Consider the following 26,904-nt stretch of genomic DNA (forward strand, 5'->3'; position numbering starts at 1 on the left):
TTACAGACGGAACGGCTCTGTGTCCCTCGGCACCTGACAGACTTAGACAGTATTCACCGCAGGACTCTCACCCAGTCCTAAACTCGCCTGTGAAGGGGCTCCCGGTACAACCCACAACGCGCACAAGGCCTCAGGAGTCCATGCATCTAGAGGAGGAAAATGGTAGATGTGTGTGACCACTAACCTCTCCCTGAAATGTACTGCTTCCTATAAAGACCCGCAGTACGGGCAGCCCAGCCCAGCCCAGGAAGGAGGACAGCACCTGAGACCCGGCAGCCAACGGAAGCCGGAGCCACTGCCGTGTCTCCACACAATGGCCGCAGGTACCCCCACACAGCCCCAACGCTCGGCACTGCTTCCACCACCAAACCTTGGCCGTGAGCGCATCAACAGAACGGCACACGTGTTACTATACCGGAAGATCAGTCACTTACGTTTTCATTACTGTTTCATAATGCATGAGTTTCCTTTTGTATTTTCTATTTCAGGGATTAAAAACAGGATCCTAAGAGGGTTTCACAAGACTGCCAAAGGAGTCCGTGACACAAGAAGGTTAAGAATGCCAGGGAAGGGGTGCCTGGGGGGCTCAGCTGGTGAAGCGCCTGCGTTCGGGTCAGGTCATGATCTCAGGGTCCTGGGATCGAGTCCCAGGTCCAGCTCCCTGCTCAGCGGGGGTCTCCCTCTTCCTCTGCCCCTCCACCAGCTTGTACTCTCTGACAAATAACTAAAATCTTAAAAAAAAAAAAAAAAGAAAAAGAAAGAAAGAAAAAAAAATTATCTTTATTTTAACGGGGAAAGATAAGCCTTCTTCCCTAGGCCAGAGGAAACAGAGTCCATTTCTGTGGAACTCCACCACCAAGCCGGAGGTCAAAACTGTCCTTAACAAACAGGACGCTACTTGAGGCTGCCGGAGCGCACCGCCCGCCCTCTGTCCACGCGCACTCTTGCTGATCCACCTCCATCAAAGTGAGTCTGGGGGCAAAAGCCATTTAAGCAGAGCTTCCAGCCCTCTTGTCTTTCTGTCCAGAGCTCATGCCCAGAGTCCTCGAGGACAGAGGGGCTGCTGACAGCCCACGTATCTCGAGGGGCCCTCACAGCTCCAGCCGCTCAGGAGAACGTGCGAGCCACACGCCAAGCTTCAAGTGCATCACCGTTATGCTGGAGTCTGGGATTTGTTACTGGCTGTAATCGGTACCGATTTTCCTTAGAGACAAGACTAGAAAGACATAGAACCCATGCTCACCCTCATGCAATTCCTTCCGCAGCTTCTCCGCGTCCTCCTGCAGGACGGATTTCTGGGTGTTCAGAACAGCCACGTACATCTCCAGGTCAGTCCTACAAGATTTCTCAGCTTCCAGATAATGATTCAGCTCCTTAACCTGAAACAAAACGCAGTTCTAGGAAACGAAAACCAACTGCACTTTCTGCTGCAGATATGCTGGTAAGTTCTGGATGTGCTGGAAAATAATTGACACGTCTACTTACGCTTTATGTGCAATTTTAAAAGTTAAGTTGAAATTTTTAGTTACACTACAAACACATAGTTGCTATAGAAAAGTAGGAAAGCAACATGATTAATAGTGGTGTTCTCCGTAATCATATTGCCAAGTGAGTACAGAACGGAGAAGACTTGCAACAGCTTTGTCCCTCGTGTCCCAAACAGCCAGCTCTAATCTGCATTCCCAGAGCAGCATTTGCCTGGACCCATTTCGTCACATTCTCAGTAACACTGCGTCGTGCAGGGGTCTTTAAACAGTAGCTAATTCCTAAAGATAGCAAGTAGTGCCACACTCTTGTAAATGTGCTTTTCTTTGACTTCTGGTGTAGTAGTTCCAAATGCCTTGAATTTATGAAAAGGGCCCATCTTCATGGACACACGTACTGGACGGAAAAAAGAGGAAGTCGTGATAGGAAAAATAACTACTCTCGTACTGTGATAAACACTAACTTGAAGGCCAGTGTGAATGTTTTTTAAAATCACATGTTTTAGGGGTGCCTAGGTGGCTCCATGGGTTAAGCATCTACCTTCAGCTCGGGTCATGATCTCAGGGTCCTGGGACTGAGTCCCGCATCAGGCTCTCTGCTTAGCAGGGAGCCTGCTTTCCCTCTCTCTCTGCCTGCCTCTCTGCCTACCTGTGATCTCTGTCAAATAAATAAATAAAATCTTTAAATAAATAAATAAATAAAATCACTTCTTTTTAAAAACGCCTTATGTCTGTTTAATATTCAAATGTTAACAAGATAGTCTAAAATCTGAAATGGTTATAACCAAAATAAAACAGTCTTGCCCCAGAGTGTGAATCACTTGTTTTACCCTGTCTTATGTATTATCCATCCAAAATTCTGGCCATTTATGTATGTCCACGTTTTCAAATGGCTATGTCTAATTTCACTTTCCAAAGTTATTTTCATGCCTTTCAACTTCCTATTTCCCCCAGCGTGAACATGCCGGCGGACCTGTTTTCAGGCATCGGTACTCCTAGACCATTAACACAAGAGGTCAGCAGTGGGCAAAGGCTGAGCGGGCCGCGGGAGCCGGCATGGGACGCGCAGGGGGCTGTGAGCACCACAGACGGGTGCGGGGGGGCCGCTGTGAGCGTGTCCCCATGACCGCAGGGGGTGGGCACTGAGCTGACGACAACAGGAGTCCACGGGGCAGACATAAAACGGTGGAACCCAGCCAGTAACTCTGTCTGCTGCTGCTTCTTGGCTAAGTATCTGGCTCAATGAGCAGTTAGTGACATCCGCGAAGGAAACTAAGTGATGGCTGGACAGTGGGGCCGACCACGCAAAGCTACTCTACAGAGGACCACGGTACAGCAGCAACGTGGGGCAAAGTGAAGGGAGGGAATGACGACCCCAAGGACCCCAGGCTGCCACATGAGTCTCCAACCTGACAGCGGCAGCTGGAAGTGGGAGAGTCTGCACACTCCCACAGCGGAAAAACGCGACCCATCTGCCTGGCGACACTTAGACTCTCGAGAGGCTGCGAACGCGTTCCCCTCGGGACGCCTCTCTTCCCTCCTGACTGAACGGCTCACTGCGTGCTTTACTGGTCTGTCCACGGCTGGCCCTCACGGACTGCGCGGCCCTGACCGACTCTGGGTACTCATTGTCAGGCACATGCACTGAGCAGCCCACACCCTTTCTGTGCAACCTCTGCAGCATCTTTTAATAAGGAAGATTTATATTCTAGTGTAGCCAAATCTGTCCAACTTCTCTTTCCCAGTATTTCTGTCTCTGATTCAAGAAGCATTTTGGGGGCACCTGGATGGTGGTGTCCCTTAAGCATCTGACTTGCTTTCAGCTCAGGTCATGATCTCAGGGTTGGGAGATCGAGCCCCATGAGCTCAGCGTGGAGCCTGCCCGTCCCTCTCCTCCCCCATCTCTCCCCACTCGTGTTCACGTTTGTTCATGCTCCCTAAATTTGAAAAATTTTTTAAATGTTTTTCTATCCCAAATAACATCTTTCTTAGGATCTAAAAGTTTTAAAGATTTTACAATCTTTGGTCTTTAATTCATTGAAATTAATTTTTGGAAAGTATGAGGTAGAAAGCTAATTTCAATTTATTCCATATTTAAAACTACGTAGGGGCGCCTAACTCTTGATTTTGGCTCAGGTCATGATTTCAGATCATGGGATCAAGCCCCACGTCAGGCTCCCTGTTCAGTGTGGAGTCAGCTTGAGACTCCCTCTCTCTCCTTCTGCCGCTCCCCCCAAACTCATGCTCTCTCTCTCTTTAAAAAAAGGGTACTTATTTTTTTAAGTAGGCTCCACAACCAGCATGGAGTCCGATGTGGGGCTTGAACTCATGACCCTGAGAACAAGACCTGAGCTGAGATCAAGAGTCGGACAGTCAAGCGACTGAGCCACCCGGGCGCCCCTGAAAAGGCTATGCTTTAACAATCCCTTCCTGCCCGCAGCTGCACAAGGCAAGCCATCCCGTACCAAACTCACACACATACACACGGCTCTGCTGAACACTTGATTCTGCTCCACTGGTCCCCTGTCTGTTCCCAAACCAGGAACAAGCCATCTGAATGACAGTGGCTTCACTGTAAGTCTTAACATCTGGTAGGCGGGGCAACCTGTCTACTTCCAAGCTCCTTATTTTTTTTTTTAAGATTTTATTTATTTATTTGACAGAAATCACAAGTAGGCAGAGAGGCAGGCAGAGAGAGAGAGGAGAAAGCAGGCTCCCTGCTGAGCAGAGAGCCTGATGTGGGGCTCGACCCCAGGACCCTGGGATTATGACCTGAGCTAAAGGCAGAGGCTTTAACACACTGAGCCACCCAGGCGCCCCTTCCAAGCTCTCACTGTATTCAGAGTGGGATTTTTGAACTCAGATGAATTTGGGGATACACACATAAGATGCCCACTGTCTTGTCCCTGAGGGACACACACGTGCTCATGCCTTCATCATAGCTCTTTCCACAATGATCGTACCCACTTATGTTTACTTTCTCAGGTACCTACAACTCGACAACGCAGAGTTGATTTGGGGTTTTTCGGCAGGGACGGGGGGGGCGGGGAGCTGTTTGTTTTTGTTTTTATTACTATAAATGGGACTTTTCTCCCCCCCTTACATTCTTTACTCGGATGGACTACTGGAGAATATGATTTTTTACGTTGATCTTGTTGGCACAACTTTCTTGAACTGCTGCTTAGTCTAACATCTGCCGGCACATCCTCTTGCTTTTCTAAGCGAACAACCGTCAGCCTCACTGCCCCCCATTCAGGATTGATGCTGTCTCTGCATCGGGTCTTGCTGGGTCGAAATAAAGAGTGGGACGCCTAACCAACTGAGCCACCCAGGGCCCCCCTGATCAGTCTTAATGGAATTTTGTCTTTCTTACCAGTTTGCCCATTTTCCCCATTACACTGACATTCTCAGTTTTTCTTTTGCTTTTCTATTTCACCGTTTCTGCTCTGCAGTACATTACTTCCCTATATTCCTGCTGTCTGTGCCACTGTCCACCTGTCTGGAATCTGGAGTAAAACAAATCACTTTAACTATTTTACAATGCCTTTTTCCAGGAGATTTTTTTTTCCATCTCCATTTTATTTTAGTGACCATTATACTGGAGATAATTTAATGGCCTGTGGTCAGACAGCTGAGTTCATACAACAGTATTTTTGGCGTAACAACAGAGTTGAGTTTACATAACAAAGTTTCTCAGCACTTCCTCTGTGACGCTGTGAAAATCTTCATGTACCTGAACCTAACAGTTACTTTATCCTGGCACGACCTTCTAGGCTTCACACCTGCAGACTCACATAATCCTATCAGTGGCCTTATGGGGGGAGGGGTACCACTGCCCCCATTTTACAGCTGAGAAAAGCAAAGCGCAGTAAGATGAGGTTCAGTTGCTCAAGGTCCCCAGCTGAGCCTCTGCTACTGCAGAAGACACAGTCTCTCTCTTACCCATCTGCTACGCCCAAGTTATTAATCAGACTGCTCAAACCCCTACAGTCCGGCTCACATTTTCCTCTTCTCACACGACCACTGGCTACGATCAGCCTCACTCTCCTACCAGAACTGTGCACGTTAATTTCCCCTTGTAACTGTCCCTCTTAGCTCACGAATTTCCAGGTGTGTCTGATGCCCTTGAGAGTGACTGTCACGGCTCACTGATGAATTCTGAGGTGGGGTCCCTCCATCTCCACACTCCTTCCCCTACATCCTGGAGGCTTCATATCACAATTACTACATCAGCTTTCCTTCGGTTAGAATTTGGGTGGCATGTCTTTAGATACTCCTCTATCCTCAGTCGTATCTTGCAGTTTTATTTTCGGTCTATTATAAGCAATACAAATTTAGATTTTTTTTTTTAATACCATGTACTTTAGCAGGCGATGACGTTTAGTTCCCCTTCCTACATTCCTATGCTGTGCTTTTGTTTACTACCTATTTATTATCTTTCTTTCTTTCCTACTCTCTCTTAATTATCAATGTTTTCAACATTCCCTCTGTATTTCCTCGGTTGTACCTTTATGGCCAACAAATCCAGCCACACTGTAACTACATCATCTCTACGGCATCAATTCTGGGACTCATGTCAGGAAAATAAATCAACTTCCAAGAGCTCATTTTCATCGATAGGAAAGCGAATCAGGCAGAGCCTCGCTCTGACATGAACATGAACACGACTGCAGCTCACAGAGCAGCAGGACACTGTTCCGGTCATCGTCTAAAACACCCATCAGGACAGGGACGCCTGGGTGGCTCAGTTGGTTGGACGACTGCCTTCAGCTTAGGTCATGATCCCGGAGTCCCAGGATCAAGTCCCGCAATGGGCTCCCAGCTCCATGGGGAGTCTGCTTCTCCCTCTGACCTTCTCCTCGCTCATGCTCTCTCTCACTGTCTCTCTCTCAAATAAATAAATAAAATCTTTAAAAACAAACAAACAAAAACCATCAGGACAAAATCCTCCCCAAGTATTTTTCTCCTTTGCATTTTAAAGAAAGCAAGATTTTAAGACACAAAGTCTGAATCCCAGTTTTTACCCCCTCAGTGACTCTAACTTTGCTCATGGCATTAGGTCAGGGCCCTGGGTTCAGAGAATGAGCTACAGCGTCTCACAACCTTGGAGGCTTCCAGCTCTTTAACCTTGTCTTCCGCCTCTGTCAGTTTGTCCTTCAGAGCCGCGATCTCCTTCTCCATGGGCATCACCACAGACCGAAGCTTTTCAGCATCCTCTTGAGCCTACGGTTAAAAAGAATGAAATACCCTGACTTACTGGTTCACTGCTTTTCCAAGAAACGCTGACTCCTCCGCTGTGAGACTCAGTACACAAGTGGCCTACCAGGTGCTGTGTGAGCGCCAGCTAAACGGAACCACGTCTGACTTTCCAACGTCACACGACTCTGTGTCTCAAGTCATCATCACGATTTTCCCCAATGTTCCTCTTAGAAACTGGGAAGTAGGAAAATGGATTCACTATAACAAATCTGATTCTTTAAATCAATTAACTGGAAAAGACCCAATATATAAAAGTAAACACACATAATACTTTCATTTTCATAATTTTAGTTACTAAATTCATGAGACCATATTTCTCACGAAATGGCTGGATAAAAGGATTGATTCATTTTTCAACATAAATACAATGTATTTTCTAAAATTTTGGAAAATTATGTTGCTATAAAAAAAACCCTTCCATCTTTGTTATTTTAAGGAGTAATTTATGTAATACTTTACTTTTGATATCTAAATGAAACAAACCCGAAGAATGACTCCTAAAACTATCATATTGTTTTCTATCTTTCATTCTCAAAAACATAGATTAAAAAAGGAAATAATATCCATAAATTAGTAAACTGGTAAGAAACTTGATTTTCATAATATATATACGTGTATACATAATACGCATTACATAAGTATACATGCGTGTGATATGTGTATATAATGTATATAAGCGTATACGTGTGTATAATGGGTGTGTGTATATATGTGGGCGTAGGTGTATATAATGTGTACGTATATGTACGTGTATATATACACACAGAAACAAAAGGAGACTCAGAAAGTTAGCTTTTTCTCTTCTAGTGAAAATGAAAATTAACCTTATTTGTTAAATTTAAAAGAGCTCCAGTTTACCCTTAAACGTTCATGATAGGGAAAATATCATATATGCCCAAATATGCATGGAAATTTTCCCTAAAAAACATCTCTCTCAGAAAAGAGGGACTCGCTTGGTTTTCCAGTCCTTAAAGAGTCATTTCATCACTTATTTTATTTTTAACTAAGTCCTGTTTGGAAAAGACATATGAGCTTAAAATATCCTCAGTCACGGCTAATCTGGGATACCTATAGAGGCCTGCTGATAGAGGAGGAAAGAAGCAAAGACTTTAACACAGACTGAGCTACGTGCCCATGTAACGATGACCCCACATGTGTTGCATATCATTATAAACAAAACTTGTAAAGATGATTTTTTTTTTTTAATGGCAGAAAGGTCATTAAAAACAAGGAAAACTCAGGGTCCCCTGGTGGCTCAGTCCCCTAAGCATCTGCCTTCGGCTCAGATCATGATCCCAGGGTCCTGGGATGGAATCCCGAGTCGGACTCCCTGCTCAGTAGGGAGCCTGCTTCTCTCTCTCCCCCTCCCCCTGCTTGTGTTCCTTCTTTCATGCTCTGTCAAATAAATAAATAAAATAGTAAAAAAAACAAAAAGGGAAAAACTCATTAAGGAGGGCACTTGTGGCAATGATGAGCATGGGCGAGACACAGAAGCACTGTTCACCTGAACTAGGGTAACAATGTGTGTGAACCACACTGGAATTAAAATTTTTTTAATTTAGGGAAAAAAATACAATAACAAAAAAGAAAGTGTCATCCAGATGCAATGATTTCATGGATGAAGTTGACCCATATGACTTTTTCTTTCCTCTGCTTTACTGCCAGGCTGCACATCCAGGGCGGCACTGAGCAGAAGACGGAACAGGCTTCCCTTTCGCACTTCTCTTCCAGGCAAACAGCTTGTAAGAATTTCATACCAATTACACTTCTCATAGGCTCATTTTTTATAAACAATGAAATAAGGACATGGCCTTCCTTTATGAATTTTCTTAGAATTGTTTTTATGTCTGGGTGTTGCATTTTTTTTTTTTAAAGATTTTATTTATTTGACAGGCAGAGATCACAAGTAGGCAGAGAGGCAGGCGGGGGGGGGGGGGAGCAGGCTCCCTGCTGAGCGGAGAGCCCAATGCGGGGCTTGTTCCCAGGACCCTGAGATCATGACCTGAGCCGAAGGCACAGGCTTACCCAATGAGCCACCCAGGCACCCCCCAGGTGTTCCATTTTATTAAACAGATTTTTTTATTTGCTTTTGAACAACAGCAAGGATAATTGTAAAAACTGTTGCAATCAAGAGGAGCCACATGGCATCACACAATGTGCTTTCGTGCAAGAGATCTTAGAACATAAAAAAGGACGTTAGGTAAAAACTGATGAGCATGGACTCGGGTTAGTAAGAATGAATCAATGCTGGTTTGTCAGTTGTGACAAACATACTACACTGACAGCAGATCCTAGTAACGGGGGAAACCAGGAGTGGGGCATATAGGACTCTCTACTATCTTCACAGTGTTTCTGGAAATCAAAACCATTCTAAAAAATAAAGTTTATCTTACAAATAAAACAAATTTTAAGAATGACAAGAAGTGGCAGGTTGTGAAAATCACGGATGTGAATGTATCAGAAGAATGAAAACCACAACGATCTCCTGGTAGGATATGCGCTAGAACTCTCAGTGACAGCACCAGACACGGGGCCTGCTGTGGAGCACACCGTCACAGGACTAAGTGACTCTAGCAGCCACCGAGACACACTCAGGTCCTCATGGAAACGCTGAGTTACATGCTTGTCCTGGAACAAGATGGAACGGAAAAAACCATTCTTCATGTCTGAAGCTTCTACTCGGGGTGTTGGGTTCTCAGATGACTTTTATGTTATTAGAAAAACCAAACAACCTTCTAAAAACACAAAAGTGTCCTTGTATGGAATGAGTGACCAGAAAGAATGATTAATCCGAATGACATAAAAAAAATCCAATTCTAGCCATTATTTTACATAATAAGTGCCTTACAATACATGACTGTGCCTCCATTAGTAAAGGGAAAGTTCATCTAAGGACACAGGCCAAAAAGCTTTCTGGCTTTCCTCCCCAGGGGAACCCTGGCCCTCCCGCCCAGCTCAGGCACCCGCCGCACCGTGTTCAGTGCGGCGGGCGGCGCAGCCCTTGCACGGGAACCACTGCGTGCTGGGAAGGACAGATCACCACCATCTGGTGCCCAGGTCCGGTCAGACCCACTCGCGGTCACACGGCACCGGTGTGCTGGACACGAGCGCCGAGTCCGCAGGCTCCACCAGCAAACAAGACTCCTGCCCCCGCGGAGCTCCCCGGCCAGGAGGGACAGAGAGGCAGCAAACAGCACACATGACACACAGGGGAGCTGTGTGTGCCACAGACAGGGAGACACGTGTGTGGGGCCAGGTGACCAGCAGAGCTGCGGCGGGGACGCGCGTCAGAGGCAGGAGGCCGGTGGCCACACGGCCATCCCGTGTGTCAGGGGAGCCAGCCCTACACTCTGCGTGCAACCGCCCCCATTGCAGACCAGAGTCCCCGTGTGCACACGTGGATCGGACGCCGCTGCGCAAGGACACTCCCTCATACCTTTTTCATTTCGTTTTCCAGGTTCTCCTCCTCCTGCCCCTCGGACAGCCGCCGCCGCAGCTCAGCGATCTCGCGCTCGGCGGACTCACGGTACTGTGCCCACTGGCCGCGCTCCTGCTCCAGCCGCACGTGGAACTGGTGCTCGATGTCGCGCACGGTCTCTGCGGGAGGCACCGCACAGCGCGGGTTGGGGCACGTCCACCACGGGAGGCACCAAGGGAGGAGCCCGCCCCAGGGACCAGCACGAGCCGAATGTTCCCTCCCAGACAGGGAAAGCCCAGGAAAGGTCCGGCCCTGCCAGTGCCGGGCCCCACAGCAAAGCTCGGCCGAGGGGGCCAGCCTCCGCCACACCTCTGCCAGCACATGCAGGCTTCGGCTGCAACACCAACAGGACTGTCACCGCACCCACAGCCTGAGACGTGGGGGATAGGAATACACATCTGCGACAGTGCCCTGGGTCTCGGGACTCTACACCGAGAGGAGTCTACACGGTCCTCATCAAATGGGTTCACCGTCAGTATAATTGTACAGCATTCTGGGAGATACACTGCTGGCAGCCACTAACTTTGATCCCTTGCTCCTGCCCCACAAAACCCCAATTCTGTTAAGAACTCAGTGGCCCAGTTTAGAAACCAGATTCTCCAGCTGCCTTTGTAGTTACGGGCAACCACGCCCCTCAGTAAACGGGACGGGTACATGCTGGAGGCTTCGAGAAAACGTTTGCTTCTCTGAGGTGGACTGAAGGTGCAGCGGCCACTTTTCAGCCATGAGGAGGACGGTGTTGAAAGCCCTGTGCTAAGGGATGGAGAACCACGAGGACCAAAGGCCCAGAGACACAGGTTCCATCATGGAGGCTCTAACTGGCCCAGAGTCCCTGGCTGCTTCTGAGGGAAGAACGGGACTCCTGCGAGGGTGAGCCACTGTCACCGGCCACCGTGCGGGTGAGCCACTATCGCCAGCCACCATGAGGCTTACACTCATCCCGAGGGGACAGCCACCAACCTGGAGACAGGGCTCATGAACCGAGCCGCCTGTTGGAGCAACAGGGCAAAAATGACACATAGGCCAACATGGCAGAGAAAGTCACCACAATTTTACACGTACGGTATGAATGAAACGAACTTCAGGAACCCAAAGCTTCAGGGGCAACTTCCTCTGTCTCATCCTCGTCTGGCCAGAGAGGCAGGAGTCACAGAACACCGGCACTGACAGCAGCCAGGCCAAGCCGCGACTCCTCCCTTAGCCCAGGCTCAGAGGCCGGAAGTCCCGCCAGCCCGCAGACTCTGGCCCGCACCTTCCGACCCTGGAGACCGCAGTGAAGGGGCACATCAAATCCCAGCTTCCCCTGAAAACGCGAACTCCCAGCCACGCTGGACTACACACGCAGCAGGGAAGTGTCAGCAGCGACCTGAGCCCCAGAGAGGTCTCCACCCGGCACACACCCCGCACACACCCCATGTCCATGCAGCCAGCTCCTCCCACATGCCTGGCCTGGCCCTGCTGCCAACCCCGGGGAAATGCCCCTGTAAACCCCCAGTCCCAAACCCGGGACAGAGGCGGATGGCAGGCCACTGACAGCACCGCGGGCCTCCTCTCATTCCAGAGAGGACGGTGCCTCCGACGACAGCCATGCAGGAAGCCACACGCGAGCTCAGGACCCTGTGGGAGAGCCGCCCAGCTGTCCGCCATCAGCAGCGCTGAGATCAGGAAACCACAGCACTCCCGGAACATTCTCGGTCTTTACCTTTCATCACAGCCTGAAGCGAGGCAACCTCTTCTCTCCACTGTCTCTTCACTTCATCGATGGCTTCCTGCTTGGTGTTCTCGGAGACCGTGGCGATGGCCTTGATGTTCTCCACCTCTGCCTGGGCTTCCCACAGCTGCGTCCGCAGCTGCCCCAGGTCGTCCTGCGCCGCCTGCAACACCGCATTCTGCCTCTTCAGGTCCTCTGGGGAGAAAGGGAAAGAGGAAAGCCTTCCTGTTAGCGTCCATGTGGGTCAGGCTGGCATCCCCAGGAAGCAATAAAGCATTACACTCATGATGTTAACATTCTAGTGAGGAAATGAAGCCCTGTATTTTAAAATACTAACTTAGAAAATGAACATTTCTTTAAAAATTTATTTGAGAGAGAGTGTGAGAGAGCAGGTGCACGAGTAGGGGTTGGGGCAGCGCAGAGGGAGAAGCAGACCCTCACTGAGCAGGGAGCCAGATGCCAGGCTCCATCCCAGGACCCCGGGATCATGACCTGAGCCGAAACCAAGAGCCAGACACTCAACTGACTGAGCCTCCCAGGGGCCCCCAAATGGAATTATTTTAATAAACATAAAAGTTAAGGTATACAGAGTATCACAAAGCCATTACTTACTTAATTATCCGACCAGACAGTGATTAAGGCCGTAGTTCTAACGCTAAACTGAGCCTCTTTCACCACTGGCTAATGAATGTATTTAACCTCTCTGGCCTCAGTTTCCACATCTACAAACCGGGATTAGAAACACCCATCTCAGAAGGCTGCTTTAATGATAAGACAATTTACTGAAAATACCTAGTAGTCCAACACTGACACAAAGTAAACATTCCAGAAACAGTTAACAGAGGAGGAAAACAGCCAGAGTACACAGTAGCCATACAAGATCAAGGATTTCTTAAAGTCAGGATGAATTTTCCCACATCTCTTGACCGCCTCTTAAGTGTTAAGTTATCTGACATGCAAGCCCAGCTAGGGCGTGTGTTTGGCCAATCGACTCTGCAAAGGGCGCACCTGCTCCCCGTACACTTACCAACAGTCACTACTCCCACTGCTCACACTCCGTGCCGACGTCACGGGGAGAAGTCAGCGAGAGCTGTAATCTCCAGCCCCCATCAGCAGTGAGGCTGAGTATCTTTTAGACAGTTAATGCCTACTTTTCTTCTTCGGTGACGGCCCCTGCCTGGGTCTCTAATGAACCGCCTTTCCTCTGATGGAGAAGAGTATTTGACACATCCCGGTACTGACTGACCCTACTTCCTGAGAACACTCTCCCAGCTGCTTGTCTCTTGACTTTTCCACGGCTTTCACCATTGAAGATATGAGAGACACTCATGCAGGAGAACCGTGCGTCCCTACGTAAAGTCGCCGATATCCTTTACAGACCGCAGTAACGAAGCGGACAGGCCAGGACAGCAGTCTGAGGACCTAACTCTGTCACCGGCTGCCGCACGACATGAAGGAATCACACCGCGGTCAAGCCAGGGCAGCGGCAACGCTTCTCGGGATGAATTTCTAAGTATAAGAAAAAATCTAATCGAGGGATCCCTGGGCGGCTCAGTCGTTAAGTGTCCACTTTCACTCAGGTCACGATCCTGGGGTCCTGGAGTCAAGCCCCACATTGAATGCTCAGCAGGAAGCCTGCTTCTCTCTCTCTGCTGCTCCTGCTGTTTGTGCTCAACCTCTCTCTGACATATAAATAACATCTTTAAAAAAAATCAACTCGAGGGCGCCTGGATGGCTCAGTGGGTTAAAGCCTCTGCCTTCGGCTCAGGTCCTGAGCTCGGGGTCCTGGGATTGAGGCCCGCATCGGGCTCTCTGCTCAGCGGGAAGCCTGCTTCCTCCTCTTTCTCCGCCTACCTCTCTGCCTACTTGTGATCTCTGTCAAATAAATAAACAAATAAATCTTTAAAAAAAAAAATCAACTCGATAATATTAAAGGATTTTTCAACGTTGTGTGGACATTAATCATTACCCAGCACAGTCAGGCTGGGTAACGGGAGAAACATTAGTCACGCTCATTGTAAGTCGTGCAGAGATCTTTACTTCCACAACACCCGCTTCAACGTCAGTATCAAAACATTTTGGGGGCGCCTGGGTGGCTCAGCTGGCAAAGGGTCTGAGTCTTGGTTTCGGTTCAGGTCATGATCTCAGGGCAGAGGAAGAGAGCCCCACAGGCTCCACGCTCAGTAGGGAGTCTGCCCGATGGCCTCACACCCCCTCCAATAAACAAAGAAATCTTTAAAAAACCATTCTGAGGGGCGCCTGGGTGGCTCAGTGGGTTAAACCGCTGCCTTTGGCTCAGGTCATGATCTCGGGGTCCTGGGATCAAGTCCCGCATCGGGCTCTCTGCTCAGCGGGGAGCCTGCTTCCCTCTCTCTCTCTCTCTGCCTGCCTCTCCGTCTACTTGTGATTTCTCTCTGTCAAATAAATGAATAAAATCTTAAAAACAAAAAACAAAAAACAAAAAAAACCCCATTCTGAAACACTAGCCAGAGAAGGAGATAAGAACGTTAGCTGCAGAAAGTAATGACGTATCTGGGAGGAAAGACGGGTATGTAGGAAACAATGATGGGTGCGTGGGAAGGACCCCGGGACCACACACATGAAGCCACAGAAGGAAAGCTATATGTGTAACCTCCATGTTCCCAGTGAAATGTGAAATAAAAGAAAAAGCATTATCTTTGGGATACCTTGGTCTTTTCTGAGAGCTACAATTCTGTTAAGGCTCAAGTCTATACACTCACACCTGCTCATGCTGATTACCCCTGCTCCTTTTTATTTACTGGAAATTACCCACACTAACACGTGGTCACTATGAACAGAAAAGCAGCAAATACCAAACTTAAATGCTAATTTGTGGCATGTTTCCACAGGGTAAAAGCAGCACAGAGGGCCTAGAGGAAGACTAGGTCAAATTTAGTTCCTGACTTATGTTATGCATATTGAGATAAGATCTATATTATATGCTACATATTCCTTAAATATATACATTTAATGAAGAAACAAAAGAAGTTAAAAGTCAGAAAAACCTACAGTTTCTGTACCAAACATTTTAAATGTTTGCAATGGTACAAGTTATTATTAAAGAACAGTTATCTGGGGCGCCTAGTGACCCAGTCAGTCAGGTGCTGGGATTGAGTCCCCCATCCGGGTGCCTGCTCAGCGGGAAGCCTGCTTCTCCCTCTCCCACCCCCCGGCTTGTGTTCCCTCTCTTACTGTGTCTCTCTCTGTCAAATAAATAGATAAAATCTAAAAAAAAAAAAAAAAAAGTTGCATACCTTGTTTTAAAAAACAAAACAACTAAAGAACAGTAATCTGTCCATTTTGGTTTTGTATATGTAGTGATAAAGATTTTCAAAAGTACTCCGAAACTCAATCTAGTACAACAATCTGTCACATACCCATCACTAAGATGCACCAAGATCCGACCACACTGATTTCAGCCATTGTTTTTCTACCACGTATTTTGAAAATAAGCCCCCAAAACAACAGAACATCACCTAACATACTACAACATGCATCTCTAAAACGGGACTATGTCCTTGCACACACACAGTGCTGCTGTCACAAGTAACACGCTGGATGTAGTCCAGCGTCCAAGCTGTAGTAAAACCTGTGCTCTCGCGAGGGCCGGGTTACAGACGTTCTCGCCTGCAGGAGGGCTCTCTCCCGCCAGGGCTGTGCGGCGCGGCCTGACACAGCAGTTCTTGCCCTATTCTGTACTTTTGTGCAGTTTCATAGAGACATATCATTCTGATGACGTAGGGAGTCCTCCCCTACCAGATTCGGAAATGACCTTTACAAGCCTCGTGCACCCGCTACGCAGCTCCCGCAAGCACAGACCGGCAGGCTGTCTTGCCCCGCCCACCCACATGCCCTGCGCAACACGCTACTATGAGACCAGCCTCAGGCATTTTAAACTGATGAACTTTATTTTTTAGAGCCATTTCTGCTCACAGCAAGACGGAGCAGAAAGTACAGAGCTCCCATACCCTCCCTACCCCACCCCGCACAAGCTCCCCTCCTGGGCACACCCTACAAACACACATTACACATGACACACCCCACGGTCTGTGTGAGGCTAACTCACGATGACAGGTCTCCGCCCCCGTGGATCACACACAAGAGTTCCCCGGCCTACAAATCCTCCCTGCCCCATTCATTCCTCCTTCCCTCCCAGGCCCTGGCAAACACTCATCATTTCACTGTCTCCATAGTCTTGCCTTTTCTGGGGTGTCCCACAGTTAGAATCCAACAGCATCCTTTTTGAGGCTGAATATTCCACTGTCTGGATGTACCAGCTTATCCGTTCACCTACTAAAGGGCATCCTGATTGCTTTCAAGTTTGGGCAATTATTAGTAAATAAGTGCATGGACAGCTTTCAATTCTCTCAGGCATATACTGAGGAGGAAAAGTGTTGAATCATATCAGCTAAGAGTAGGTTTAGTTTTTGTAAGAAACTGCCCAGCCACCTCCCAAAGCGACCATACCACTGTGTACTTCCACCAGCAATGGCAGGACGTTCCAACAGCTACTCCTAGGCAGCAGCATTTGCTGGAGGGCCAGTGTTTCTTGGCCATCACAACACATGTGTGGTGGTCCCTCACTGCCTTACTATACTCCGACTCGGAAACCATCACCACAATCGATCTGGGACCAATTCAATCCTCCCAGAGGGAAACCCAGGGCTCTTTATGACCTCCCAACTCTCTACCCCCCAGTATCAAGGAACCACTAATGAACTTTCCACCCTTGTCAACCATCTACACACCCTGGCCATTTCACAGAAATGTAATCATACGTGACCCTCTGTGACTTGCTCGTCACTCAGCATGATGCTTTCAAAGCTCAACCCTGCAGTAATATCAGGACTTCATTCCTTTTTATGCAGGAATAATAAAAATAATATGTCTATTCATCAGGTGCCATCCAGGCTGTTCCCCGCATTTGGCTCTTCTGAATAATGCTGCCGCACGTTCCCTCTCCTGTGTATAATGCTAGGGGTGAAATTCTGGGTCATGTGGTAACTGTGTCGCCACGTTAAGAACTGGAAGACTCTTTTCCATACCTCTGGGCCATTTAACAATCCTGCTGGTAGTGTGTGAGGACACTTGGTTCTCCGCATCCTCGTCCACACCTATTATTACCGGACTGGACACAGGCACCCTGGGGCATGAAGCGGCATCTCACCGTAACTCTGATGTGCGCTTCGTTGATACTAAGAACACTGAGCATCTTTTTTTTTTTTTTAAAGATTTTTATTTATTTATTTGACAGAGATCACAAGTAGGCAGAGAGGCAGGCAGAGAGAGAGGAGGAAGCAGGCTCCCTGCAGAGCAGAGAGCCCGATATGGGGCTCTATCCCGGGACCCTGGGATCATGACCTGAGCCGAAGGCAGAGGCTTTAACCCACTGAGCCACCCAGGTGCCCCAGAACACTGAGCATCTTAATCGTGTGTGTGTCAGCCACCCGGGTGACCTCTCTGAAGAAACCTCTACCGACCACTGTCTGTCAAATGTCAATGTCAATGTCAACAGAGCAGTGTCTGTTGACCATTTTCCACCGGGTTGTCTTTGTATTACTTAGCTGTAAAGGTTCCTGATATATAGAGATAAAAGTCCCTCCATCTGATACAATATTTGCAAAAATGTCTCCCATCCAGTGAGCTGTCTTTTCACTTCCCTAACAGTGCCCTTGGAAACACAAAAGCATTTAACTCTGATGAAGCGCGCTCTGTCTGCTTCCTTACTGGTTGCCCCGGCTCGCAGCGTTACCAGAGACGGCGCTGCTCCATTCCAAGGTTGCTCGGATTGATCCCTAGGTTTTCCTGTAAGAGTTTTACAGTCTGTCTTTTAAACCTTGGTCCTTGACACACTCCAAGTGGATCTGTGTACACGGGGATACCAAGATGTCCCAGCACAGTCTATTGGAAAGATGGTTCTTCCCCATGTGAGCCGTTCCGTCGTCTTGCACACAGTGGGCTGACCATGCGCAGGAGGAGGTTAGTGTCTGGATCCCAGCTCTACCCCGAGGAGCTACTACTTACACCTGTGCCAGCACCACACTGTCTCGACCACTACTGCTTCATAGCCAGTTCTGAAACCTGGCTAAGTGAGTCCTCCAACTTTGTTCTTGTTTTCCAAGAACGTTTTGGCTATTCTGGATCCCTAACATGGTTGAATAATTTGGAGGATCAGCTTGTCCACGTCTATCAGAAAGGCAACTGAGATGATGGAAGACACTGCATTACATCTGTACACCCATCAAGAGGTCCCGTCAATACTAAGTCTTCTGATATATGAACATAGAATGTTTTTCCAATTATTTAGAACACTTTCAGTTTTTTCAACACCATTTTGAAAGTTTTCAAAGTATAAGTTTTACAATTATTTTGTTAAATTTCTTCCTAAATATATCACAAATTTTGATGCTACTGTAAACAGAATTATTTCCTTAGTTCCACTTTCAGATTATTCATTGCAAGTGTATAGAAATACAATCAATTTGAACCCACAGGTGTATTAATCTTTGACAAAGCAGGAAAGAACATCTAATGGGGAAAAGAAGATCTCTTCAACCAAGAGCGTTGGAAAAATTGGACAGGCACGTGCAGAAGAATGAAACTGGACCACTTTCTTACACCATACACAAAAACAAATTAAAAAATAGACCAAAGACCTAAATGTGAGACCTGAAACCATAAAAATCATAGTGAAGGACACAGGCAGTAACTTCTTTGACATTGCTGTAGCAGATTCTTTCTAGGTAAGTCTTCTGATGCAAGGGAGAACAAAAGTAAAAATAAACTATTGGGGCAAAATAGAAAGCTTCTGCACAATCAATAAAACTTAAAAGGCAACCTACAGAATGGGGGATGTTTGTAAATGACATATCTAATAAAGGGTCAGTGCCCAAATCTATAAAGAATTTATATAACTCAACACCCAAAACATGAATAATCCAGTTAATACATGGGCAGAAGACATGAATAGTGATTTCTCCAAGGAACACGTCTGATGGCCAACACACACACAACAAGCTGCTCAACATCACTGGTCAGAAGGGACGTGCAAACAAAACTACAAGGAGGTACCACCTCCCGCCCGTCGGAACGTCAAAGATCAACACAAGAAACCACGGATGCCAGCGAGGATGGGGAGAAGAGGGGGACCCTCCTGCACTGCTGCTGGGAAAGCAAACTTGCGCTCTGGGCAAGTTAAAAGCAGAGCTACCTGAGGACCCAGCAACTGCGCTACTAGGGGTTTACCCGAAGTTGCAAAATACTGATTCCAAGGGCTACACGCACCCCATGTGTACATTAGCATTCTCTACAACAGCCAAATTATGGAAACAGCCCACATGTCCATCAGATGATGAATGGGTAAAGAAGATATGGGGTGTGTGTGTGTGTGTGTGTGTGTGTGTGTGAGAGAGAGAGAGAGAGAGAGAGAGAGAGAGATGGAATATTACTTGGCCATAAAAAGGAAAGAAATTTTGCCATTTGCGAAGACATGGCTGAGTTACAGACTATAAGGCAAAGCAAGTCCGTCAGAGAAAGACAAATACCATCCGACTTCACTCATATGTAGAATTTAAGAAACAAAACAAATGAGGTGCCTGGGTGGCTCAGCTGGTTAAGCGTGTGACTCAGTCTAGGCTCAGGTCTTGACCTTGGGGTGGCAAGTTTAAGTCCATGTTGGGCTCCACTAAAAAAAAAAAAAAAAAAAGGAAAAAAGAGAGGAAAACCACGGAACAGACCCTTAACTACAGAGAGCAGGTTACGGGGGGAGGATGCTGGGGGACGGGTGAAACAGGTGGTGGGGATTCCGGCATGCACTTGCGATGGGCACCTGGCAGCATAGCACAGTGCTGAGCCAACACACTGCACACTCACAACTAGCATTACACCGCACATTCGCTAACCGGAACTGAACTCAAAACTGTAGAAGAAGAAATACAATTGCATTCTATGTACTGATCATGTACCCTGCAGCCCTGCTGAACTCTCGTAACTCCTCAAACAGGCTTCCAATGGATTCCCGTCCGTCCTCCTCATGTAAGTGGAATCACACCTTACTTGTCTCTTTCCGGCTAGTTTCACTTTGGAAGGATCATCTTCACGGCTGAAAACCGTGACCACATCTGAATGCCACAAACATGCCACCAGTGCCGCAAAGTCCTGTTGTCTGAATTTTTTTTTTAACAGTTCAGCCCTTTGAGTCAAATTCCAATAAGGTGCATAAATGCTTCAACATATGCTCTCTCTCTCAGTCCATAGGTTCCCCTCCAGCTCCTTCTTCCCCTGAAGTCAATTTTATTTAGGGTTTTAAACTCTGTGGTCATAAATGAGATTGGTTTATTTGTATGCTAGGATCTCTGCTTCTTGGTTAGGTATCGGGGTTAGCCTAATTCCACGAGATGAAATGGATGGCTCTCTTTTTGTTTCTGACATAGCATATAAAAGAAACAAATATTCCTTGTGTATTTAACAAAATTTCCCTGTGCCTGTGGCATCTTTTATAAATAAGAATTGTTTATTGACTCGGTTTTTCTTACGGTTATGCTTTATTCAAGTTTTCTATTTGAGGCAATTTTGGTAATTCATATATCCTGGGATACTATTCAACTAAATATCCAAGACTTTTGGCACAGACATACACAGTGTTCTTATGCTTTTACAGTTCTACTCCATCAGTAATTGTCTTATTTTTTTTTCCCAAAAGATGAGCTTTTGATTTTATTGAGCTTCTTAACTATTAACTTTGCTTTCCATTTCATCATTTTCTAATTTTTTCTTCTTTATGTTCACTCTTTTTCTAGTTTCCAGAGCTAAACACTTAAATCATTTCTTTTTCTTTTTAAAGATTTTATTTATTTGACAGAGAGAGCAAGTACAAGCAGTGGGAGCAGCAGAGGGAGAGGAAGAGGGAGAAGTAGGCTCCCCACTAATCAAGGAGCCAATGTAGGGCTCGATCCCAGCACCCCGGGATCATGACCTGAGCTGGAGGCAGACGCTTAACTGACTGAGCCACCCAGAGAACCCAGATCATTTACTTTTCAATCTCTCACTGTCTTTTAATTATTTAATTTTAATAAATGCTTTTAAAGTTAAAAGCTTATCCTCTAAGTATTGTTTTAGCTCCTTTCCACAAGTATCTTCACCATATTCTCAGATATTGTGATCTCCATTGTGATTTCCTCTTTAACTTAAGACCAACAGGAATGAATTCTTAGTTCCCAAGCTTTTAAAAAACACTTACATTACTGTTTAAAATCTTTAACAGAATTACATAAGAAAACATAAGTAGTCTTGTTTTTTTTTACTACGTTGAGTTCTTGAGATATATGTACACAGACTATTTTTTTGTGTTCCTTATGAATATAAAAGGATTATTAAATATTACACTTTATATATATTATAAATATATTTTTATATATTATAAAAATATATGTAAATATATTTTATATATAAATATAAAATATAATAATATGAATATAAAAGAAATATAAAAGGAATGAACATTTTTTGGTTCCTTGGGTACAGAATTCCTCAAGCTTTTTAAAATTCTGTTGCTCAAAGCTATTACATCTTACCTATTGCTTGATCTAGCAATCGATACAATGTTACATAACTCCTTCCTGTGCGTCTGTGATGTCTTCCTTTAATTCTATCAACCTTTTGTTTTACATGGCCTGTCATGGGGATTTCATTGGGTGCATACAAGTTCATGATTGTCTTTTTTTTTTTTTTTTTTTTTTTTAGGACTTTTATTTGAGAGAGACAGAATGAATGAGAGAGCGAGTGAGCGCACAAGCCGGGGGGAAAAACAGAGGGAGAGGCAGAATTCCTGCGGAGCAAGGAGCCCAATGGACAGCTCAATCCCAGGATCTCCAGACCCCGGGATCGTGACCTGAGCTGAAGGCAGACGCTTAACCGACTGAGCCCTCCAGGCACCCCAGTGATGGCTGGATCTTCTCGGCAGATTGGCTCTTTATGAGATAGCTTTCTATATTCCTTCAATGTGTTTTGCCATAGGCCCCAATCTGTTCTTACTGTTTCATTTGTTTCAATTTCTTCTTTTAAAACCTAACAGGAGCTATGAAGTTTTTTGGTTCTGATTTTTACAGTCAGACTTACTGTTTCTAGGCTGGCATTGTTTCTTCTACCCTATATTCTCCCTGCATTTACTCTTCTTGCAAATGCCATCTCTACTGGTTCTTCCGGGATTCATGTGGCTGATAAGTGCTCTTAGTTTCCATATACCTAAAATACCTATTGTGCTCTCATTCTTTTTTTTTTTTAAGATTTTATTTATTTATTTGACAGAGAATCACAAGTAGGCAGAGAAGGGGGGAAGCAGGCTCTCCGCCGAGCAGAGCCAGATGCGGGGCTCCATCCCAGGACCCTAAGATCATGACCTGAGCCAAAGGCAGAGGCTTTAACCCACTGAGCCCCCCAGGCGTCCCTGTCCTCTCATTCTCAAATAACTCAGCTACATATAAAATTTGAGGTTGAGACTTACTTTTCTCTGCACCTTGAAGATATTTGTCTCCTGTAATCAATTTTGTTTATGTGGCATCTCCCAATAACCTGTTTCTTCTATTAGCCTTCCATATTTTCTTTTCATTCTTGGTGTTCTATAGCTTATGATATGTCAAAATAAGAATTTACCATTCTACAGCTTATTTACTTATTTACTTTATTTACTTATTTACTTTACTTATCTACTTATAGTAGAATTTACTATTCTACAGCTTTACTGTTCTACAGCTTAGGATATGTCAGAATAAGAATTTACTATTATATATCTACTTGGTACTCAGTATTTATGTTAGGGACTCACTTTTTTTCTTAATCCCTGAAAAACCTCAGTTAGTATTGCCTCAAATATTTTAACCCTTCTCTTCTTCTCCTGCAACTCTTATTTTATTATTACTATTTTTAAGATTTTATTCATTTGACAGAGAGCGACACAGTGAGAGAGGGAGCACAGGCAGGGGGAGTGGGAGAGGGAGAAGCAGGCTTCCCACTGAGCAAGGAGTCTTATGTGGGGCTACAACCCAGGACCCTGGGATCATGACCACAGCAGAAGGCAGACCCTTAATGACTGAGCCCCCAGGAGCCCCACAACTCTTTTTAGAAACATGTTAGAGACTCACTGGAGCCTCTACGTCTGCTGCCCTTTGATCCTTCTTCACTCTGTCTCACTGAGAAGAGGAACTCCCAAATACCATTTTCTAATTCACTGAAATCTCTGTGTCTTATCTACAGTTTAAACCATCTATTTACCTTATTTCCATTTATTTGTTGTTTCTAAGATTTCTAATGGCTTTTAATTTTATTTAATATACCTAGATTTATTTCCGTATCTCAGTGTAAGGTCACAGTGCCTGAACCACAAACATCTTCCTTAACCTGGCACAGAACTACTGAAACTCTGATTGGTCAGAGCCGGGCTTTATAGAAACTAGGCCCACAGATAAAGTCCTTCCCAACAGCCCTAGAAAATCTGTCTTCTGGTGATGAATATGTGTTATAGCTCTACTACCTTCCTTCGAACTCTGAACTCTCTGGCCTTCTGTTTGCTGCTTCATATAACAGAGCTTCTCTTACTGCCCAAGACTGAGGATTTCCAAAACTGAACCCTGGCATAGTGCCAAGGTTGGCGAATCCAGAAAGCCAAACCACATTCTTCTTTTCAGAGCTGAATGCTTTTTCTTCAAGTTCAGTGGAAAAGCAACAGAGCTTTCAGAAACACGAACATTCCCAGTTGAAGGCGGCTGAGAAAAGGGCAGGTACCAAGATCAGAAGGGGCGGTTGAGGGGAGTCCAAAGTCCTAACCTCTTTCAGCAGCCTTCCTCATACTGTCCATACTTCTCCGCTGGCCCTTCTCCAAACACGAGAGCGCAGCTATTACGACATCAAAGCAAATGCTGCTGCTATTGGGACAAATACAGATGTCTGGACTTCCAGAGTCACCTTAACCTGGTCTGCTGGACGCTGAAGATGTGCTGAACACGTCAAACCCATGACTTACGCTGCCGCCATCTGTGACCACGAAGACCAGGTTCACATTTGCAGCAGACGCTGTACCAGAAGCTGCCGCTTTAGGGGACAGCCATACGTTTTTATTTTCATTATGACATAGGGAAATGGCCAGGACTGAAACCGAATCAACATTTACCTTTTACAGACTATGCATTTTCTTTAGAAATGACACCAAAAACTCTCAAAAGGGGTCACATTATTTCTTCTGAACTTTTTTGAAAAGTGATGTCCCCTCCACGGCCGGCTGAAGTTTGCCAGGAACTCCAGACAAAGCAGATATAACCGTGCGCACAGATCGTTTACTAGGTCTTGGTGTCCTCACAGTAACTTGACATATGCACACTGTTTTCTGAACGAACCCACAGTTCAAGCTGTCTGGATCAGAGACTGAAAACCGCAAATGATCACGTATTTCAGAAATGAGAGGTACTTGGTCATTTTCCGTTCTGAAGAACCTTACAGGAAAGTCCATCTTATAATTTAAAAGCAGAAAATAAGAAAACAAAGGAAACCCTAACAGCTTTATTTGGGGACAGAGGAAACCAGAAAACAAAATGAACAAACTTGGGGCAAGACTAACAAGTTTACAGAGTAAGCCAGACCGAAAGAGCGAGCATAGGAAGGGCTGCTGGGGACCGCGGAGAAGGGGACGGGACACCCCGCCTAGGGCGGCGGCGCGCTCACCGGTCACCAGAGGCAAGCCATGTGCCGCGGCACACGGACATGAAAGGTACCACAGGTCCCCCGACAAGGACACACCACTGCACTGTTCAAAGTGGTGCCTCCTCGGTTCGAGGCTGGAACAGTTTTTCTCAGGGAGCATTAACGAAGTCACAGAGACACATGGAAGAACCAGACAGAACTTCTCATGACGCTCAATATACGTTCAAACGAGGACTCTGCAAACACACGATCTGCTCCTGAAGACCATACTTTTTTGGAGATAAAACCGTAACTCAGTCACCCCAGCCTCCGCAGTGACTTGCACCACGCTCCGTGCCGAGACAGGAGTGCCGGCATTCCCTCCCTGTGGGCCTCGAAGGAACCAAATTGAGGAGGGAGGCAGCCGCACCCCGCAACAGGCAGCAAGCCTGTGCTGTGCCAGATGCACTCTGTGAGTCCTACACAGCTCTCAAGCTTGTCTGAACACAGTTCACAGCAAAAGATGCATTTTCTATCTCACCCTCACGCACACACCTGGCTGTGTCACTGACGCAAACGGGCCCGTCCCCGTGACTCTGCTCAGCTGAGCCTTACCAGGTGTCCTGCGCCGCTGCGTCCCACTGTGCTCTTGACACCTGCTGCGCACAACCACTTACAATCTTTCCTGACCCCTCCGAGCGCGGCCACCTATAACCTGCAGGGAACCCGCAGGGCAGGGTCCTCAGTGGAGCACACAGAACCCTGCAGAGTATGAGGGCAGAGTCCCCTGCCCACCTCCCTTCCCTCAACAGCACTTTCCCACGTAACAGGACACAGCCTTCCGCCCGCCCCACACTGTGGGTCACCGCCCCATGAATAACCTCCTCTCCCGTGTCCAACCAAAGGGACAATATGAAGCAACGAAAAAACACACTGCTAACGACTAGGTAACAGGCCTGCGGCAGGTCAGGCGACTGTGAAGTCCACTTCCAACAATACTAGAGGAAGCCCAAGCAAGCTGCCGGCTGACAGACAAGAAGTACTTTTGAAGCTGAGGACTATGTGACTTAACATGTAATTCAGAGAGACCGTAAGAGAATGGAATAATCATCACTATAAAATAAACCTTTTAGGGTGCTTGGGGGGCTTGGCCAGTGAAAAACTGTCTGCCTTCGGCTCAGGTCATGATCTCAGGGTCCTGGGATGGAGCCCCACATCGGGCTCCCTGCTCAGCGGGAAGCCTGCTTCTCCCTTTCCCTCTGCCCTTGCCCTGTTCATGCTCATTCTCTCTCTCTCTCAAATAAATAAATAAAATCCTAAAATAAAATAAACCTTCTATTTCCATATACTTATTTATAAGACTAAGGGTTCTCAGCACTCATCTTTATTTAAAAAAAAAAACAAACAAACAAAACCTGGAGGCACCTGGGGGGCTCAGTCTGTTAGGCATCTGCCTTTGACTCAGGTCATGATCCCAGGGCTCTGGGATCAAGCCCTGTGTTGGGCTCTGCACTCGGCAGGGAGTCTGCTTGGGTTTCTCTCTCTCCCTCTCCCTCTAACCCCCTCTACTCCCACTTGTGCTCTCTCTCTCAAATAAATAATTTTTTTTAAAACCCGAAACTTACCTTTTTCTACAAGTAAATATTACTCACACAGAGGTTACGACTTAATTGGGAGGGAAATCCAATTGTATCTGCATTACCAATAAGTAATGTACCTGCATTTCCAACAATTTTCACACTTTATTATACTTTAAATGTATAGAATATATGTAGTGTGTTCAACAGTGTACGTATTAATAACTATAACGGTAAATCAATGCATTAGAAATATGCAAGCAATTTCTCTCGCAGACCAGTCTGACAAAATTTTCTTTGAAAAAGGCTTTCAAGCATCAAGTACCACCCATGACTCCCCAAGTGTGGTCCCTGAACCAAGAGCGTCAGCACCCCCTGCTAACTCACTAGAAGTGTGAGCTCTAGGACCCCGCAGACCCGATGAGTCAGGCTCTAGGGTGAGACGCACGATCTCTGTTCTAACAAACCCTACAAGTCAAATTCTGATGCACACTCAAGTCTGTGTTCCTAAAACAAGGGGGAAAAAAAAACAACTTTGTAGAATAAAATTCTGAGGGAGATGTAGAACTGAAAACCCAACACAAGGAGGGGAAAAAAATGTAAAATTTCTGAAGATCTTATTCACGTTATTTTTCTTAAAATGAATGATGAAAGATATTATTAAATCACTGATTGCTTCTGCTGGATATGTTTAAGAGCATGAGG

The 26,904-nt window shown here is 46.3% G+C and overlaps 1 protein-coding gene across 3 annotated transcripts in view; it reads right to left on the reverse strand.

Moving 5' to 3' along the window:
* The window catches only part of RABEP1 (rabaptin, RAB GTPase binding effector protein 1), an 89,550-nt gene that overhangs the window by 26,649 nt on the left and 35,997 nt on the right, over positions 1–26,904 (reverse strand). For all 3 annotated transcript variants that reach the window (XM_045083188.1, XM_045083187.1, XM_045083186.1), the window contains 4 exons: positions 11,924–12,127; positions 10,180–10,340; positions 6,588–6,707; positions 1,244–1,379 (listed from right to left, as the gene is read on the reverse strand). In XM_045083188.1, the coding sequence (XP_044939123.1) occupies positions 1,244–1,379; positions 6,588–6,707; positions 10,180–10,340; positions 11,924–12,127 (621 nt within the window). The remainder of the gene's footprint in view (positions 1–1,243; positions 1,380–6,587; positions 6,708–10,179; positions 10,341–11,923; positions 12,128–26,904) is intronic.

This window comes from Mustela putorius, unplaced genomic scaffold, assembly GCF_011764305.1.
Source record: "Mustela putorius furo isolate JIRA1106 unplaced genomic scaffold, ASM1176430v1.1 tig00000695_pilon_pilon_pilon, whole genome shotgun sequence".
Taxonomy (NCBI): domain Eukaryota; kingdom Metazoa; phylum Chordata; class Mammalia; order Carnivora; family Mustelidae; genus Mustela; species Mustela putorius.